The sequence below is a fragment of the Monodelphis domestica genome, chromosome 2 (assembly GCF_027887165.1).
Source record: "Monodelphis domestica isolate mMonDom1 chromosome 2, mMonDom1.pri, whole genome shotgun sequence".
In the NCBI taxonomy this organism is placed as follows: Eukaryota; Metazoa; Chordata; class Mammalia; order Didelphimorphia; family Didelphidae; genus Monodelphis; species Monodelphis domestica.
In genome coordinates, this window is record NC_077228.1 from 14,513,750 (window position 1) to 14,531,442 (window position 17,693).

Consider the following 17,693-nt stretch of genomic DNA (forward strand, 5'->3'; position numbering starts at 1 on the left):
ATTGGCCCTTTTATATGTTATTAATAGAACCCAAAACAAAGAACTAGAAAGAGAAATTCCATTCAAAATCATGATGAACTCTGTCCAGGAATTTTATGACTACAGTTAGAAGACATTCTTTACAGAAAAACAGACTTAAATAAATGTAGAGAGATGGTTTATGGGTAGACCATGCTATCTAAAGTAATTTGCATCTTGATAAAGGAAAGCTTTGAATAGCTAGAAAAGGCACCAAGTTCATCCAGAAGAACAAAAGCCAAGCATCTCAAGTAACCAATGAAAACAACCATGGGAAGGAAGAGAGACCAGCAGAACCAGATCTCTGACTGCTACAAAGCTGAACAGTTTGATGCTGGCTCAGAAACTGGAAGTTAATCAGCGGATTAGACTTAACACACAGCACTCAGAAATAAACCGTGGAGCCAAGGGCTCGCTGTGCTGAAAGACAAGAGCTGTGAGGCTGAGGACTCACTCTTTGACCTGCACGCTCTACCATGTACCAGCACACGGGATCATCTGTAAAAATGGTCACAACAGCAATTGGAGGAGCAAGAGAGAAGATACTATTTATAAGGCTAGATAGAGTTTGGCCAAACAAGGCAAAGGGAAGATCAGAGCAACAGAAATGGGACATCATCTCAGAAGAAGGAAGAAAGGAAGGAGGGAAAGAGGGAAGGAAGAAAGAAGAAGAGAAGGGAGGGAGGGAAGGAAGGAAAAAGCAGTGGATAATACCAAGAAAGGTCTGCAAAATAGGGGATCTGAACTAAGGCTTGGAGGAAGTGTTCAAGGCATGGGGAGCTGCCAGTGAAAAGGTACAGAATTTGGGAGAAGCCAGATCATATCCCTCTAGAGAGCAATGATGGGTGGCTGCCTGGATCAGGGAAAAAAAGAAAAGAGAATTTATTAAGCACCTTCTAAGTGCTAAGTACTGTGCTAATAAGTCTTTAAACAAAAAAACAGGGCATCTGGGTGGCTCAGTGGATAGAGAGCCAGGCCTAGAGACAGGAGGTCCTAGGTTCAAATCAGGCCTCACACTTCCTAGCTGTGTGACCCTCGACAAGTCACTTGACCCTCGTTGCCTGGCCCAACTTCTGCTTTAGAACCACTGCACAGTATTGATTCTAAGACAGAAGGTAAGGGTTAATATATATATATATATATATATATATATATATATATATATATAAAATCATTTAATCCTTACAACAGCTAGGAAAGGAAGGCAGGTGCTAGAATCTCTGTTTTACAGTTGAGGAAACTGAGGCAGGCAGCAGTTAAGTGACTTACCCAGAGTCGCAGCAGTAAGTAGTATTTGAACTCATCTTCCAGACTTCAGCCCCAACAGTCTCCACTGTGTCCCTCAGTGGCTGAACAAGGAGGAGAGTAAAGAAAGAGAAGACAAGAAAGGGAGGAAGGCTTTGAAAGATAGGATTCTATATTGGATCCAGCAGTTCTTGGGGACCGTGGAGTTTCTGGAGTGGGGAGGGTGGACGCAGTCAAGCTTGATACTTTTGGCAACTGAGGAGAGTTTGGGACAGAGAGAAGTTTGAGTCAGAGAGTCCAGTGATTGCCCTATTATGGTCTTCTGTGGGGGTGAGGAGGGTCTGCATTGGGGTGGCAGCTGGGTGAGTGTAGATAAGGCGATGTGTCCAAGGCTCCAGGTATGCTGGTACATTGCTGGGGGAGCTGTAAATTGGTGCAGTCCTTTTGGAAAGCACTTTGGAGTGACCAAGCCATGGGTCCCCTTTGAGCCAGTGAAATCTTCCTAGTCCTCTTCCCCAAGAGAGCCTAAAAAAAGAAAGACCCAAAAGTACAGAAATACTTCCCAGCCCTTTGCGTCATTGCCCATCACTTGGGGATTGTGAATAAAGCATGGTATTGGAATGTAATGGCACCTTGGCCAAGGAGCGATGAGTGAAGGGAGATGGAGGGAAGTGAGCAGACCCGGGATCGAGGGAGTGAGCCTGATGGCAGCAGAATGGAATATGAGCCTTCAGAGAATTGATGGGAGAACACAGAAGGAAGCTTAGGCAGAATCGACAAGGACGATGTGGAAAATAATGTGTGGCGTTGGTCACAGACGTGAAAAGCAAGCTTCATAGAATCAAGATTTGATGTTTCCTATATGATCCTCCTATTCACTTTGTACATGGATTTTTTTGGTGATGGTTAAATGTAGAATTAAAAAGTCTTGGAAAAAAAGCAAGTTTGACTTGGCCTCAGAGGCAGAACCAGGCAGAAGTCAGATGTTCGGATGTTGTTATTCTGAAAGCTCTCCAGAACAGGAAGGGCAGGAGAGTCCCCGGGGAGCCCCTGCACCCTCCTGGTGGGTCCCCTTGTTCAAGCTGGTGCAGACACTGTTGTCATTGGACTGCATGGCTTCTTGGGGCCCTTTTGCCTTGGAGATGCTGTACCTCTTTCGTAGCACCTTTGTTCATAGTAGAAGAACTTGAGGGGGGCAGCAGGGTGGCTTAGTGGATGAAGAGCCGGGCCTAGAGACAGGTGGAAGGTTCAAATCTAGTCTCAGACTGTGACTCTGGGCAAGTCACTTAGCCCCCATTGCCTTCAAACCAATACACAGCATTGATTCTAAGATAGAAGGTGAGGTTTAGAAAAAAGAAGAACCTGAGTCCATTGTTCATGGGTCTGGGGACTTCCTCCCGCAAGGGCAGATGGCAGCCTTTCCGTGACCCAGTAGAGGAGTCCTGGCATGGCACTCAATGCCTCACCCCATGGATCATGTTCTGGTTTTGAGCCGGTGCTCTATGCCATGCTCTCCTTATGGATGAATGTAACAACAATGATGCGATGACAGCGATCGTTAGATTGACGGATGGTGCAGTAACATAAGTCAGCGAAAGGCCTTTGACAACGCTTCCCACGATAGCCTCTTGGGTGAGGCAGAGAGGTAGGGCCTCAGTGATGAGGGGGACTCTGGCCTTTGCAATCTGAACAGTGCTCCCTGGGGTGTGGCTTCCATGCCGGTCACCATGGTGACGGATGCCTGGGATGAAGGATGCTCATGACATCTGCAGATGATGACAGGATCCCCCCAGGGTCCCATCTTAGAAGAGCGGATTGAATCTAAGAAAGTGAATCCTAATGGGAATAAGTGTGATGTTCTATGCTTGGGTTTAACAGAATTACACAGAGCTGGATGCAGGAAGCAACAGGCCTTTTATCATTGGGGGCCGGTGGGGAGGGGTTCTGAGGCTTAACCCCTGGGGCAGTGAAGGAGTACTATGGCAGGTGCTATCGTGGGAGGGGTGGACAATCAGCTGTAACCTCAGGGAAGTCCACAGCAGTCCTGAATGGATCAACCTGAGTTGGAAGGAGGTCCTGAGCAGTTGGCACATGTGGCTCTGGCAATCTGTGTCCGGGGATCCTCAGTGACAATCTCCTTCATCCCAGAGCAGTGGAAAGTCAGTTTGATGGAGAGCGAGCAGGTTCTCAGGGTGCTCGTGGCTTCCCTTCTTGGATTCTGGGTAGAGTACCATGGTGGGTAGGTTAAGACAGAAATCCTCGGCTAAATTACAGAATCTGAGCCCATGATTTCAGAGATGGCATGACAAGGGGCCCTGCCTGGCATCCCTAGCAAAGGGCTCAGTCCAGACTCCCCCGAGACCCCTGGGATGAGATTCTGGACATGCAGGCTCTGTGTGGGCAGGAGTTGGGGAGGAGGAGGCCTGGGGATGGCCTTGACACTCATTTAAAGAAAGCATTACAGCAGGGTGGTGGGGGGACGGAAAGGCCAGGGCAACTGGGTAAAGAGCAGGCTGAACCTGGTGGGGTTGGCTTGGGCCAGCCAAGAGCCAGAGGATTCTGTTGCATTTTTGTCCTCTTTTCTCTGTTCCCGTTTGTTTCAGGTTCCCCTGACTGAGGCTGTGGACCCCGTGGATCTGGAAGAGTACTTACTCACTCACCCACTTGCTGTGGAGTCTGGGCCTCTGAGGGATTTGCTTGAGTTTCCCCCAGATGACATCGAAGTGGTTTACAGTCCCCGAGACTGTCGGACCCTTGTGTCCGCCGTCCCTGAAGAGAGGTAAGGAGGTGCCTGGGGCTGCCACTGCTTCTGAAATCCAGCTGACTTCCTACTTCGGATTGGCAATGCCCCTTTCCTGTGCAGCAGCCGTCTTTCTCTTGTCATCCATGAATTTGTTTCTTAAATATGTTGGTAGCTATTTTAATATGATTGGTTTCCCTTGTAAGCCTCGGTATTTCATTTCATAAATGTAAAAACATAATTCCTAGGAGGTTCTGGCGGCTTTGCGAGCCTGCCCAGCACAGGGAGGGGTTTCCTTAATATCTAGGAAAGCGAAGGGACCCTCCAGCCAAGTACTTGCCTTCCCCCAAAGCACTCATCAGTTTTCTTCTTTGACAGTGAGATGGACCCGCACGTTAGAGACTGCGTAAGAAGCTACACGGAAGACTGGGCCATAGTGAACCGAAAGTAAGTTGTCACCAGGGTGGCCGCATCCCCCTCTTTAAGCCCAGGCACTAATAGCATTGCATCAGTTTGGAAAACTGGGGCAACAGCAGGACACAGGGACCCCTTTAACAGGTGTCTCCCAGGGAGTTCTTTCTGCTATGTTGTCCCACTCGCAGTCAAACCCTGAAACAAAGCCGAGCCCACCCCAAGGGGAGCACAAGGGCATCTGTGTCTGTTTGTCTCTCTGTCCACCCTCCCCTGCCCCAAGCCTTCCCCGACAACCCAGCAGGACCAGACCAAAGACCATAGCACAAGTGACATGGCTGCCCACAGAGGGTGGTTCAGAGTCATGCAGAATCCCCTGAGAGAATGTGTCGAGCGCCGTGCTGGCATGGAGGGAGGGAGCCCTCGGCAGAGAAGGAGGTGGTGATGCCAGAGCCAATATAGCCGTGGGAGTCGCCTGGGGAGGCCGCCTCTGCTGACAGGCTTTGTCAGTGGCTGAATAAGGATGTGGACTATTGGCTGGGGCAAAAAAAAGTGGCTTTTACTGAGAGAGAGAAAGAGAGAGAGGGTATGGCCAGAAAGGGGGGGGGGCAGGTAAGGAGAGAGAGTGTGAGAGCACATGTATGTTTAAACACAGGGTGTCTTCTCAGAACACCTTTTAAAGAGACCTTGTGACTAAATAAATATAGACCATCTGTAAGTTATCAGCCAAATTCTTTTTTGAAAAATTTTATTTAATTAATTTAGAATATTTTCCCATGGTTACAAGATTCATGTTCTTTCCCTCCCCTCCTTCCACCCTCCCTCCCATAGCCATCGAGCAATTTCACTGGGTTTTACATGTGTCATTGATCAAGACCTATTTCCATAGTATTGATATTTGCACTAGCGTGATCCTTTAGAGTCTACATCCTCAATCATATCCCCTTCGACCCATGTGATCAAGCAGTTGTTTTTCTTCTGTGTTTCCGCTCCCACAGTTCTTTCTCTGGATGTGGATATCATTCTTTCTCATAGATCCCTCAGAATTGTCCTATCAGTCAAATTTCTAGTCTGCTCTCTGACCCAACCTTTCTCCTCTCGTTTAGTGTCCTTATTTGTAAAGCATACTTAATACCAATGGAAAATTTTGCTCAAAGCAGTCATTTAAAAGGCTTGTAAAGGTATTTACATAAACTGAGATCTTGGAACTATAGCATCAGAATTAAGCAGTTCATTTCTTTTACTTGTATTGGGTTCAATATTCTTAGTCACTAATTAGTCTTTTAGACCATGATCATGCACACATATATCTGTGCTCTCCTCAGTGTGGGTCAATCCAAAATTACAAATTGTAGCTCCTCTATACCTGCTTGTCCCATGTGACCCTTGCCTTCTTGTAAATCTGCCCCCGAGATTTCATCAGAACGTTGAGGACGTTCTTTACATTTTTGACTATCACCATCATAGCAGTAGAGCACGTAGACTGTTGGTTGATTGTTATATACTCTTGCTATATGCTCCATCTTTTTTTCACAGGTATACACTTGTCTGATGAAGTTCTTCCCATTTCTGTAGAGTTCTTTGTTGGTGGTGTTGTCCATCTCCTTGAAACCATTCTGTGCCTCTCAGCTTCTGTATTTAGAGGCTCTAGTCCTCTCTGACTTGCAGCCACACAGTCCTACCAGAAAACTGTCATGTTAAGAAGATGGGTTTCTGTTGGAGGGATCTGTTCTCTCCTCCTGTTCTATCCTGAACCTCACTCCGTGTACTTTAAGCTTGCCTAATTCATCGATAGATGAGCCATTGAATTGTCTGTGCACACACACACCAGAACACGGGTGATCATCCTCCATTGTCTGCCTGTTTTTTCTGGTGTGGCTAGTTAGGTCAGACTCATTTGAGAGTTGGTGGGTCTTTTAGGGAAGGAGCCTGCGGTGTTCTTGGGTTTGATCTGGTGCACACGATGCTGTGCACACATTTTCTCCAGAAGAACTCCCTCTTGGTGGGGAATTCTTCCACTTGAACTCTGTCCTGGATCTCCTCAGTGATGGTGGCGGGGACTGTCCCCCTCTGACCTCTTTCCTTGACCAGCACACCTTTCCTTGGCCTTGGCCTCCCTGGTTTGAATGGGAGCTTCTTGTGGGCAGGGACTAGCTTAGGGCTTGGCTTTATGAATACTTCACACAGGCTTTTTCATTCATTCACTCATTGACTTGAGATCTTCTGTTCACTTTACCTTTCAGGCACTTGCGCACCCACGAAGATGTGGTCTGCTGCAGTGTGGGGTTTGTGGAAGTCTTTCTCATATCTCCATTGGGACAATCCCTGGATATCCTTGATCCTTTGTTCTTCCAAATGAACTTTGTTATGGTTTTTTCTAATTCAGTAAAAAAGTTTTTTGGAAGTTCAATGGGTACTAAATAAATTAATTAATTTGGGTAGGATGGTCATTTTTATTATATTGGCTCGTCCTACCCATGAGCAGTTAATGTTTTTCCAATTGCTCAAGTCTAGTTTTAGTTGTGTGGAGAGTGTTTTGTACTTGTGTTCATATAGTTCCTGTGTTTGTCTCAGCAGATAGATTCCTAAGTATTTTATTTTGTCTAAGGTGATTTTGAATGGAATTTCTCTTTCTAGTTCTTGCTGCTGAGCTGTGTTGGAATTATATAGAAATTCTGATGACTTATGTGGGTTTATTTTGTATCCTGCAACTTTGCTAAAGTTGTTGATTATTTCCACTAGCTTTTTGGTTGATTCTCTAGGATTCTTTAGGGAGACCATCGTCATCTGCAAAGAGTGATAACTTGGTCTCCTCCTTGCCTATTTTGATGCCTTTAATTTCTTTTTCTTCTCTAATTGCTACTGCTAGTGTTTCTAGTCATGCGAACTGTATTTCTACATTAGCCATGTTGTAGGAGAAAAGAAAGAACCCCATTGCTTCCTCGGGTCTCCAGGAAGTGGGCGCCATTCTTCACCCTGGGCCTTCGGAGCCGTCGTCCCCGCGCTGCTCTTCTGTCCGCAGGACCCTCTGCTTCTTCTCCCTTCACTTGGTGTCTTGCCACCACTCGTCTGAACCCCGCCCCCCCCCCCCCCCATCCTCGTTCTTGTGGCAGTGCCGTAGCCTTCGCGGTCATCCACCACGACTTACTCCTCAGCTCCCGGGATAGGCATGCGCAGGCTCCAGGCCTCTGCCACTCTCAGGGTTTTGGTATGTGGGGGGGTTTCTCATGGCTCTCTGTGGATGCGGACCTAGTGGGGCTAGTGCCGGCTCAAAGGGCATGCACAGCTTTTGGCCCTTTGGGCAGAGTTCTGACTTGTTTTCCCCCAGAGGTGCATTTGTGCCTCTTCTCTCACATCCCTCCAACATCGATCGTTTCCCTTCCCTTTCCTTCCTGTTGGCCTGTGAAAGGTGCTCTCTCGCAGTTGGCTTCATTCGCATTTCTCTGGTCAGCCACGATTTAGAGCATTCTGTCATGTGGCTCTCGATAGTTTTGCTTTCTTCCTCTGAAAATTGCTGGTTCCTCTCCTTTGACCATCACCAATCAGGGAACGGCTCTTGTGTTTATCACTTTGGTTCCACTGCCTCTATATTTGCTCTTCCTGGCATTTTCTCTGCCGCTCCCCCTGGCTGGGATGTTCTTCTCCCTCATCTCTGTCTCCTACTTTCTTGGAGTCCCAACCAAAGTCCCATCTTCCACCAGAAACCTTTCCTACCTCTTTTAATTTGCTCTGCTGGTTATTTCCTCCTTATGCAGCATAGAGTTTCATTTTGTATAGATTGGTTGGCGTGCCCTCTCCCTCATTAGCCAGGGAGCTCCTGGGGGGCTGGACCTGTACTTTGTCTCTTTTTGGGTCCCCAGTGCGAAACGCAAGGCCTGGTACATAACTAATGAAGACGAATATTGATGTCACTGTCACACACCAAGACAGGGGATGAGAAATCACTTCTTGGGCTATGTGGAAAGGAGAAATTATTCTCTTTCTGGAGGCATTTAAGGGCCCACTAAAAATATTAAATAAATATTTTTAGATGAATATGAAAATTCTGGTACCTATCATGGTTGCCCATTTGTTCACTCACACATTTGTAATTCCATTGGGCGTTATTTCTTTAAATGACAAGAAATATTGTAGAGAAAAAGGTATTCCTTGAGTAAGAATAGCAATAAGCTAAGAGTTTGGCAAAGTTCAGTGGATTTAAATGTTTGCTTTTTTAATAGGTACCACAAACTGGGAACAGGCTTTAATCCGAACACATTGGACAAACAGAAAGAAAGGCAAAAAGGTTTGCCCAAACAGATCTTTGAATCCGATGAAGCGCCTGATGGTAGCAGCTACCAGGATGAGCAAGTAATATTCTTTCCATGGGATGGTGAAGGCTTTTGTAAACTCGAGCCCCTAACAAACGTGCCCATTTGTCACTGCATTGCGTCTGCTTGTCATTCCCCATCCCAGGACGACCTTAAACGGAGATCCATGTCGATCGATGACACTCCCCGGGGCAGCTGGGCCTGCAGCATCTTTGACTTGAAGAATTCCCTGCCTGACGCGCTGCTCCCCAGCCTGCTCGATCGCACCCCGAACGAAGACATCGACCATCAGAACGACGACCAAAGGAAAGCCAACCGGCACAAGGAGCTCTTCGCACTGCACCCGGCGCCAGACGAGGTACGATGGGCCAGATAAGATGACCCTCCTGGCCTGGCCTTCCTGTTCAGTGGGGGTGGGGGTTGCTGGGCGAGCTCTCCGGCCGCCCCACTTGATGGGGAGCGTCCTTCGTCACTGGATTTCTCCAGAATAAAGTTTCTCACATATGAAGGACGTTCTCACAGAACTCCCGTTTGGAGAAACTTCAGGGATGTGAGCATCATTTTAACCTTTATGGGGAAAACTGGATTGAACTTGCCACGGCTGCTCAACTTTCAAAGTACCAGGCTAGAAAATCACTTATTTCTAGCACCGTCGCATGTGCATAATCCAAGCCACGCTTAAGTTCTGGTGATTTTTGACCATCTTTGCTCTCCGTTAAAAACACTGAAATCTCCTCGGAGTCCCTAGGAGAGAAGTAAGCATCGTGCATGCGTCCCTTTGGGTAGAAGAACTTGGAAAGCTCGCCCTGGGGGAAGCTTGCTCATGTTTCCTTTTGTTTGTCAAATTGTAGGAGGAACCAATAGAACGACTCAGCATTCCTGAAGTACCCAAAGAACATTTTGGCCAACGACTTCTTGTCAAGTGCTTGTCCCTCAAGTAAGTACTGCCCTCTTCTCCTGTGCCCCGGGGGCTCCTCCAGGCCTCTGGGCTTTTCTGTGCCACTCTCCGAGGGATGGCTTCCCAGAGGGCCCTGTGGAGAGGCCAAGCGGCCAGAAATGATGCTTGACGGTTTCAAGTGGAAGCTCCCGAAGGCGCAAACCTGGCTTTTTAAGCCGCCTCTCCAAAAGTTTGCAAAGTGCATTTCTTTGTCAATAAAATATGATTTCCCTTTTGTTCCTGGATGAGCAAGTGGATAAACTTTAGAACTGTAAGATTTAAAATGGTTGATCTCTTAAACTGTAGTGATTAAAATAGTGGAAGATATAAATTGTGATAGATATAAGAGAGGGTGAGTAAATTTCACCGCAGAAATATGTTTCACTACAGTGTCTTGGGTTTTAAATCAAATAAAAGGTGGTCGCCAGGGAAATATTCCCAATTATTCAAATACCCAAGTCAACTGGGTTTATAGAGATTTTAATTAATACAAATGTGGAATTAAAGAAAAGAGAGAAAGAGAGAAAAAGGGAATAAGTATGAAGGGCCTTAAGCCAACATGGCCTAGACCTGAGTCTTAAGAGAGAGAGATCAGTCAGTCAGTCTTTTAACACTCACCACAAGGTCTGTCTAAGCAAAGATTCTAGTGACACCAGGCCAGCTCCATCTCAGCTGACTTCACCAGAGAGAGTTCCAAAGGGCCTCTCTCCAGAGCCTCCAGAGGGACAGAGTCCCCTCAGAGGAGCTCCAGCGAGATCTCCTTAGAGATTGTCCTCCAAGAGCTTCCCTTCTCCAGAGCCTCTCTCAAGAGGCTCTTCCCAAGCGATCCTCATCAGAGATCCTCCAAAAGGCTCTTTTCTCAAGAGATTGTGCTTCTTATATAGGAGGTTTTTCTCCTATGTCACCTCCCCTAAGTCCTTACATCTACCAATCACTGTGGATGTTTTCCAAAGGACTGCCCATCTGAATTTCTGCTAAGTCGACAAATCTCCTCAGTAAGTCTGAACCAGTGAAAACACAGCTGAGTCAACTAATCTCATTAAGAGAAAACCTGCCCGACCCTTTTAGGTACCTAGCATCCCATTGTATCAATTTTAAAAACCGGCCTGGCTCAAAGAACTCCTTGCCTTATTATAAGCATGGATCCAAGTACTTTCTTTGTTTAGCAAAGAGTTTTCTCCCCTAAAGCAGTCTTAAGTACGGGTGGAGTAGAGGTCCTTCCCATAACAAGGAGTTTTCTCATCAAAATGGGGAATGTTCCCAGTCCAATGGGGACATTTTTAACATTCACAAGTCTGAGAAATTTCAAGGTTTACAGAATCAGAGCAGAGCTTGCTTTGTTTTGGTTGAAATTAATTATCCTGACATTTATTTCTTTAAAGAAGGAATGTTTGAGAGAAAAGGAGAAAAATGTGTCAGTAACAGAGTGTAAAGAAGCTTTCAGCCCCGGGAGGATCTGGGTTCAAATTTGACCCCTGATACTTTCCTAGCTGTGTGACCCTGGGCAAGTCACTTACCCCCAGTGGCCTAGGCCATATTACCACTCTTCTGCCTTGAAGGCAGCACTTCGTTTCAATCCTAAGACAGAAGGTCAAGGTTTGAATTTTTTAAAAAGCTTTCCACCCTGAGGCAGCCACTCGTGGAGCCGGCGTTGCACACATTTTATGTGCTTTCACTGGAGACCCAGGAGGCAGCGTTAACGAGACGGCCTCTCCTCCGATGACCCGGGTCAGGGGCTGCCGTGGCTCCCTCCGTGTCCGAGCCGACGGCTCAGCTCCCTCCTCAGACCGTCCCTCCGGGCCAGCGTCGGACGCCTCTGATTCAGGAGTCTGGAGAGCGCCCTGTGCAGAGCCAGCGCCGCCAGCTCGGGGGCGAAGTGGGCTGTGAACTGCCTCCCGGACGCCCGTCCCTCGTCCTCCCGGGCCGCAGAGGAGACGAGGAGTCCCGCGGCCAGCTCGCCGAGAAGGCACAGTTTGAACTCGTGCCTGTACTCCAGAGCTGTGATTCAGCCCCGTGAGCCGGCCCCGGCGTCTGCGCTCGACTGTCCTGACCGAAGGAGCCGCTGCGCAGGCCGAGCCTCGTCCTCCCTCTCTAGACCCTGGCCTGCCGTCTGTGTTGCCACTGGGCCTGTGTTCCAGGCAGAGGAGGCTGAGGGCTGGGCCACGCGGGGAAGTGACCTGCCCAGGGTCACCCAGCCAGGAAGGGCCCGCATCTCTGCTACTCTGTCTCTGGAGCGGCCCGCGCCTTCCCCGGGGCTGCTGCTAGGGGACTCTCCTGCCAGCAAGCCCACGTCTTCCTCGGGGCCCGCTCCCCCCCCCCCCCCAGCTCTGGCCACGGCTCTAAGCCCCGCCCCGTTTGGTGGCCCGTCCGACGTTGGGAGCGAGTAGTCGTGTCCCTCTCCAACGCTCTTAATACAGCTAGGTGGTGGGGAAGTCGGTGGTCACAGGTGTGAAAAATGCATCCATTCAAGTGGAATGTTTTCTGCTTGTGGAGAACTCACCAAGTGTTTATTATTGCTTTAGATTTGAAATTGAAATTGAACCCATTTTTGCAAGTTTGGCCTTATACGACGTCAAGGAAAAGAAAAAGGTAAGTTTGGGGTGTTTGGGAATGTAGTTTTCTGACAGAATCGTCATTTGTAACTTTCAAAAATATTTCTGAAACCTATTTTTGGTATTTTTAACCATAAGTATAGGTCATAACTTTTAAAAATGTCCCTGGAAAGGGTCAGCTGGGTAGCTCAGTGGATGGAGAGCCAGGCCTAGAGATGGGAGGTCCTGGGTTCAAATTTGGCCTCGGACACTTCCCAGCTGTGTGACCCTGGGCAAGTCACTTAGCCCCCATTGCTTAGCCCTTACTGATATTCTGCCTTGGAGCCAATACACAGTATTGATTCCAAGATGGAAGGGAAGGGTTTTTAAATAGTAATAATAAAATAAAAAATAAAATGTCCTTGGAATGTTGTTTTGCAAGGTATATGTGAAGCACTTAAAGTGACAAGTAATTAGTAGATAGTAATCTTTTACCAGCATTTTACAGAGTTCTTGGTTCATAGGAGACATATTTAATAAAAGGTTTTTTACAGGGGGCAGCTGGGTAGCTCAGTGGATTGAGAACCAGGCCTAGAGACGGGAGGTCCTAGGTTCAAATCCGGCCTCAACCACTTCCTAGCTGTGTGACCCTGGGCAAGTCACTTGACCCCCATTGCCTAGCCCTTACCACTCTTCTGCCTTGGAGCCAATACACAGTATTGACTCCAAGACGGAAGGTAAGGGTTTTAAAAAATTTTTAAAAAAAAGGTTTTTTACCTCCCAAAAAAACACCCGATATAGTAATTTTAGGAAAAAATTTTAATTACCATGATTTTTTTCCTTTTAAAACTAATTTAAATTAATTCCTTTAAAATTTCTTAAAGTTCTCTTAAGGTTGTTAAGAATTTTTCAGTTGTGAAGCAAACTTGAAGGTAAACTGCAACATAATCAAGGGATTTCATTTCTGTGGAAAAAATGCCAAAATTAAACATATAAAGAATTTGATATGAATGGGAAAATTCTTGAATATTATTTTTTAAAATGTGGTCATAGAGAAAAGACAAAGAAAATGATAGTCACCAAATGCTCTCTCGTTGCCTTCCTTCCCCCCCACCCCAGAGCTAGAATGATCTTCATTTGGATTTTAGAATATCTCTCTATTGAAAAATATGCTTCTTTTGGTCATTTAATAGCAGGAACCCCTTTGCTTGGGCACTTCTTTCTCTGATATAAATTGGTGCCTCTGTACCTTCCTCTCTTCTTTAATTTCATTCTTTCAAAAAGTGGGTGCTGCTTTGAGGCTAGACATATCAGCCGTTCTGGAGGTCAGCTTTGGTTCCTTCCTGGCCCAGGAGGACCGTTGTGGTCATCCACAGATGATCGATCAGAGATTCCCTTCAGGAAGGCCCCATAGCTCACGCATCTGTGGGCGCAGCATCAGAGGTCGGAGCTGGGCCCAGGAGTGTGGCCAACACGGGCGTTTGTGACGTGGGTTTTTGCTAGATGATGTCCTGTGTCCTTCTCCAGGGACATAGATGGCGGCCTCAGAGGTCCCTGCCAGCAAGGCGATTCTCTAAGCCAGTAACTTTGAGCCTAGTCTCGGTGTAGAAGCTGGACTGGTCAGTGTTCCTCCTCCTGCTCTCCGGCTTCTGCTGCCTTTGCCCCATGAGTTATGTGGGGTTTGATTCTTCCAGATTTATGGTGTTTGTGATGTGTGAACATGAAGCGTCCCCGAGTGAAAACTGGAGTTAAAGAGAGATGTTTGTAGCATCTAAACACTTGGAATCAGTGAAAGGACTTAATGGGTTACCACTTCATGTATTGTTTTCTCTTTCTTTTTGTCCACTGGGCAACACTTATCTTCCATCTCTGTTTAGATGTGTGTGTGTGTGTGTGTGTGTGTGTGTGTGTGTGTGTAACCCATCCATCTACACGTGCTTATAGGCCCTACCTTGAGGGACTTCATGTAATCTGGGCAAAATCTGCTCCTCTTTGACTTTGTTTTTATACAGTAGCTATTAGGCGAGTCCATCATCTCACCCAGCTTTTCAGCAGCTGCAGGTTTGAGAAGGGCACCACTTGGTGCCTCTGTGGGGAATAGGGAGAGAAACACTCGGCATCCGGGAGTCGTCATGGAACCACAAATGCCCTCTTAGTGCAGCCCAAGTTCTCACCGGCTTTTCTGGTTACCCCAGTGCCCTGTGGACTCCCATTGAGATTTCAAACCATAAAAATGCCAGATTGATTCCACAACAACTGCTCCTGGATTAGACTCGTGAAGTTACCCTGAGCTGGGAAGGAGAAGACTGAATTCCAGCTGGCCAGATCCGGCCTAATGCTCCAAACCAGAAGTCTTGATGCCTGGAGTAGGGCCTGAGGTTTAGTCAAGTAACCGAGAACAGAATGCCACCGAGATAATGCCATTTTGTGGTTTTCTCAGCCAGTCTGTGGCCTGCAGGCCCATACTGATGCTCTGTCATGTTTTCTTTTTTAATTGGGAAATTTTTTCCCCTTTTTTTTAAATTGGGGAAATTTTATTTAATTAATTAGTTTAGGATATTTTTCCTGGTTATAAGATTCATGTTCTTTCCCTTCCTCCACCCCCTCCCGTAGCCGACACACAATTTCACTGAGTTTTACATGTGTCATTGATCAAGACCTATTTCCATAATATTGATATTTGCACTCGGGTGATCATTTAGGGTTTATAACCCCAATCCTATCCCCATAGACCCATGTGATCAAGCAGTTGTTTTTCTTCTGTGTTTCTGCTTCCACAGTTCTTTCTCTGGATGTGGATACATTCTTTGTCACAAGTCCCTCTGGATTGTCCTGGGTCATGGCATTGCTGCCAGTAGAACAGTCCATTACATTTGATTATACCACAGTGTATCAGTCTCTGTGTAGATGTTCTCCTGGTTCTGCTCCTTTCACTCTGCATCCATTCCAGTTCACATGGAATCCCTCCAGTTCATAAGTCCTTTCAGCACAATAGTATTCCATCACCGACAGATCCCACACTCCCCCAATCAGAGTATCTTCACTCTTATTCTTGGTCTTAGCGATCTTTAGTTGGGACCAGTGTGGCATCTCTGCCTTTATCTAGGTCTTTGATAAAAGACTAAAAGATAAAAAACTGCCTCTGATGATGAGCCATTAGCCCTCAGCTGATTCTGAATCCCTCCCATGGTACTGTCATCATCTGGGCCTCACTCCTCCATCATCTTATCAGAAGATGATGAGATCCTTTGTTAGTAGCACCATCCACTGTCTTCCCTCATCTTCTAGTGTGGTAGGGCTGCCACAAAAAGAAATGAAGGGCCTTGAGTGGATCATGAAGCACCCAACCACCCTGTCTGTCCCTGCTGCATTGGCTCAAGCTTCTAGTTTTGATCCTTTTCAGAGCTTAAAGAAACAAACCTTTTCTTTTTGTCCTTCATTTTCCTCTCTGTCCTCAGCTCACTCCAAGTTGAAATGGTCTTGAGAGCATTCAGAGAATATTTTGCCACACTTGTATTCATCCTCAGTGTGTGGCATAGTACCAGGCACAGAGTAAATGGCTAACTATATGTGCTCTACTCATATATCTCTCCACCCATCCATCCATCCATCCTTCCATCCATCCTTCCATCCATCCATCCAGCCAGCCACCCATCCATCCACTCACCTACCCATCCATCCATCCACCCACCCACCCATCCATCCATCCATCCATCCATCCACCCACCCATCCATTCATCCACCCATCCATCCATTCATCCACCCATCCATCCATCTACCCATCCATCCATGCATCCACCCACCTATACATCCAGCCAGCCAGCCAGCCAGCCACCTACATCCCCCCTCTGTTACCTGCTTTTTATTTTTTGACTTGACTTTTCACAATCTGATTTTCTGGGTGAGTTCTCTCTGTATACATTGGTCCCTTTTTCCTCTTCTTCAGTTACTCTTGGCCTTAAGAATGACACACTTGACTTACCATTTTCGGAGAACTGATCTTCTGAATTATTATAGTTCATTTGCTTCTGCTGATTAAGTGTTCATTGATAGGTCCTGCCGCCAATCATCCTCATCCTATGCAGAGACATTTAAGAATTGGTCCTTAGTGTATGCCCAGCACAGACTCAGCATAGTGTCTAAAAATTCACCCCTGAGCTCCAGATAAAGCTTTTCTCAATTCTTAAATCCTTTCCAGTGACTCAATCAGAGGGGAAAACAGTTTACAGCATTTACAGCTACCAAGAGGGAAAAGGGCAAAATTTACATTTCAAAGGTAAACTTGGGAAGATTTTAGTGACTGCCAGAGAGGTGTCAGTCCGGAATCTACAACTAGCAAAAAGGGATCTTCAAACCGAGCCAGATTCCAGGGAATGTCAGCCTTGGCAGGCGCCAAAAGACCACTGTTCTGGGGCAGGAAGAAAGAAAATGCAGCCCCGACTCACCCCAGAACCTTCCTCCATGTCGCCCGGCCCGGCCTTCCCTCTGTGTGTCAGTGATTCTGACTTGGAAGAGGCGCGCTTCCTGCTTGACGAAGGCCGTGGGGCGACGGCGCTTTGCTGGGAGAGCTTGGAATGGTGACTTCTGGCACATCGGCCTTTCCTTGGTGGGGCTTTAAAGCTCGTGTCCAGAGCAGGGCTCCTCTGCTTCGTTGTTCTGAAGGCCTCCCCTTCCGTCTTAGAAGCAGGCTTAAGAATTGGTTCCAAGGCCAGGCAGTGGGGATGAAGCGACTTGTCCAGGGTCACCCAACCGGGAGGGTCTGCAGCCAGATTGGAACCCAGGACCTCCAGTGTCCAGGCCTGAGTCCCCTGGCCGCCCCCTTCTCCTCTTCTTGCAAGATGGAATCATCCCGAAGCTGGGGAGAGACTGTCGGCTGCTCAGGTTATATCCGGCGAGGATGCTCTGCGAGACCTGGAGGCCCCCCAGGGGCACTTGGGGTCATTTTCCCACTTTTGGGTTCAGGCTGTGGAGGCTCTGCCCTCCCCCCCAGGGCCTTGGCACAACCCTTCATCCTGCCTCTGGCCAGCTTTCTCCCTTAGTGACCCCAAGTGTGCCCGCACGTGGTTGGGCTCTGCAGCCCGTCAGTGAGTTCTTTTGTAGGGCTGGAAGCCGAGGGGAGAGGGGAGAGGGGGCCCCTCTGCTCCCTGCCAGCCCTCAGCCTGACCCTGACGGTCCTCCTCAGGAATTCTTGGGGCGTGGCCACGGCATCCTGGGCTTTGGCCCCCTTTTCTGTCATGCCGCTGCGTCCTACCAGCCCTTGTCCCTGGGTTGGGCTGATCACGTGACAGCTAAGGGGCTAACGTAAACATTGTTACTAAAGAGCTCCCCCCTCCCCCAGATCTCTGAGAACTTCTACTTCGACCTGAACTCGGAGCCCATGAAGGGCCTGCTGCGCCCCCACGTGCCCCCGGCCGCCATCACCACCCTGGCCAGGTCCGCCATCTTCTCCATCACATACCCTTCGCAGGACGTGTTTCTGGTGATCAAGGTGAGAGTGAGGC

General features: G+C 47.6%; 1 protein-coding gene across 16 annotated transcripts in view; it reads left to right on the forward strand.

The window, feature by feature from the left end:
* DOCK7 (dedicator of cytokinesis 7) overlaps window positions 1-17,693 on the forward strand; it is a 132,518-nt gene that overhangs the window by 19,272 nt on the left and 95,553 nt on the right. For all 16 annotated transcript variants that reach the window (XM_056814110.1, XM_056814111.1, XM_056814112.1 and 13 more), the window contains exons 3-9: window positions 3,867-4,042; window positions 4,382-4,450; window positions 8,635-8,764; window positions 8,870-9,082; window positions 9,576-9,661; window positions 12,184-12,250; window positions 17,531-17,680. In XM_056814110.1, the coding sequence (XP_056670088.1) occupies window positions 3,867-4,042; window positions 4,382-4,450; window positions 8,635-8,764; window positions 8,870-9,082; window positions 9,576-9,661; window positions 12,184-12,250; window positions 17,531-17,680 (891 nt within the window). The remainder of the gene's footprint in view (window positions 1-3,866; window positions 4,043-4,381; window positions 4,451-8,634; window positions 8,765-8,869; window positions 9,083-9,575; window positions 9,662-12,183; window positions 12,251-17,530; window positions 17,681-17,693) is intronic.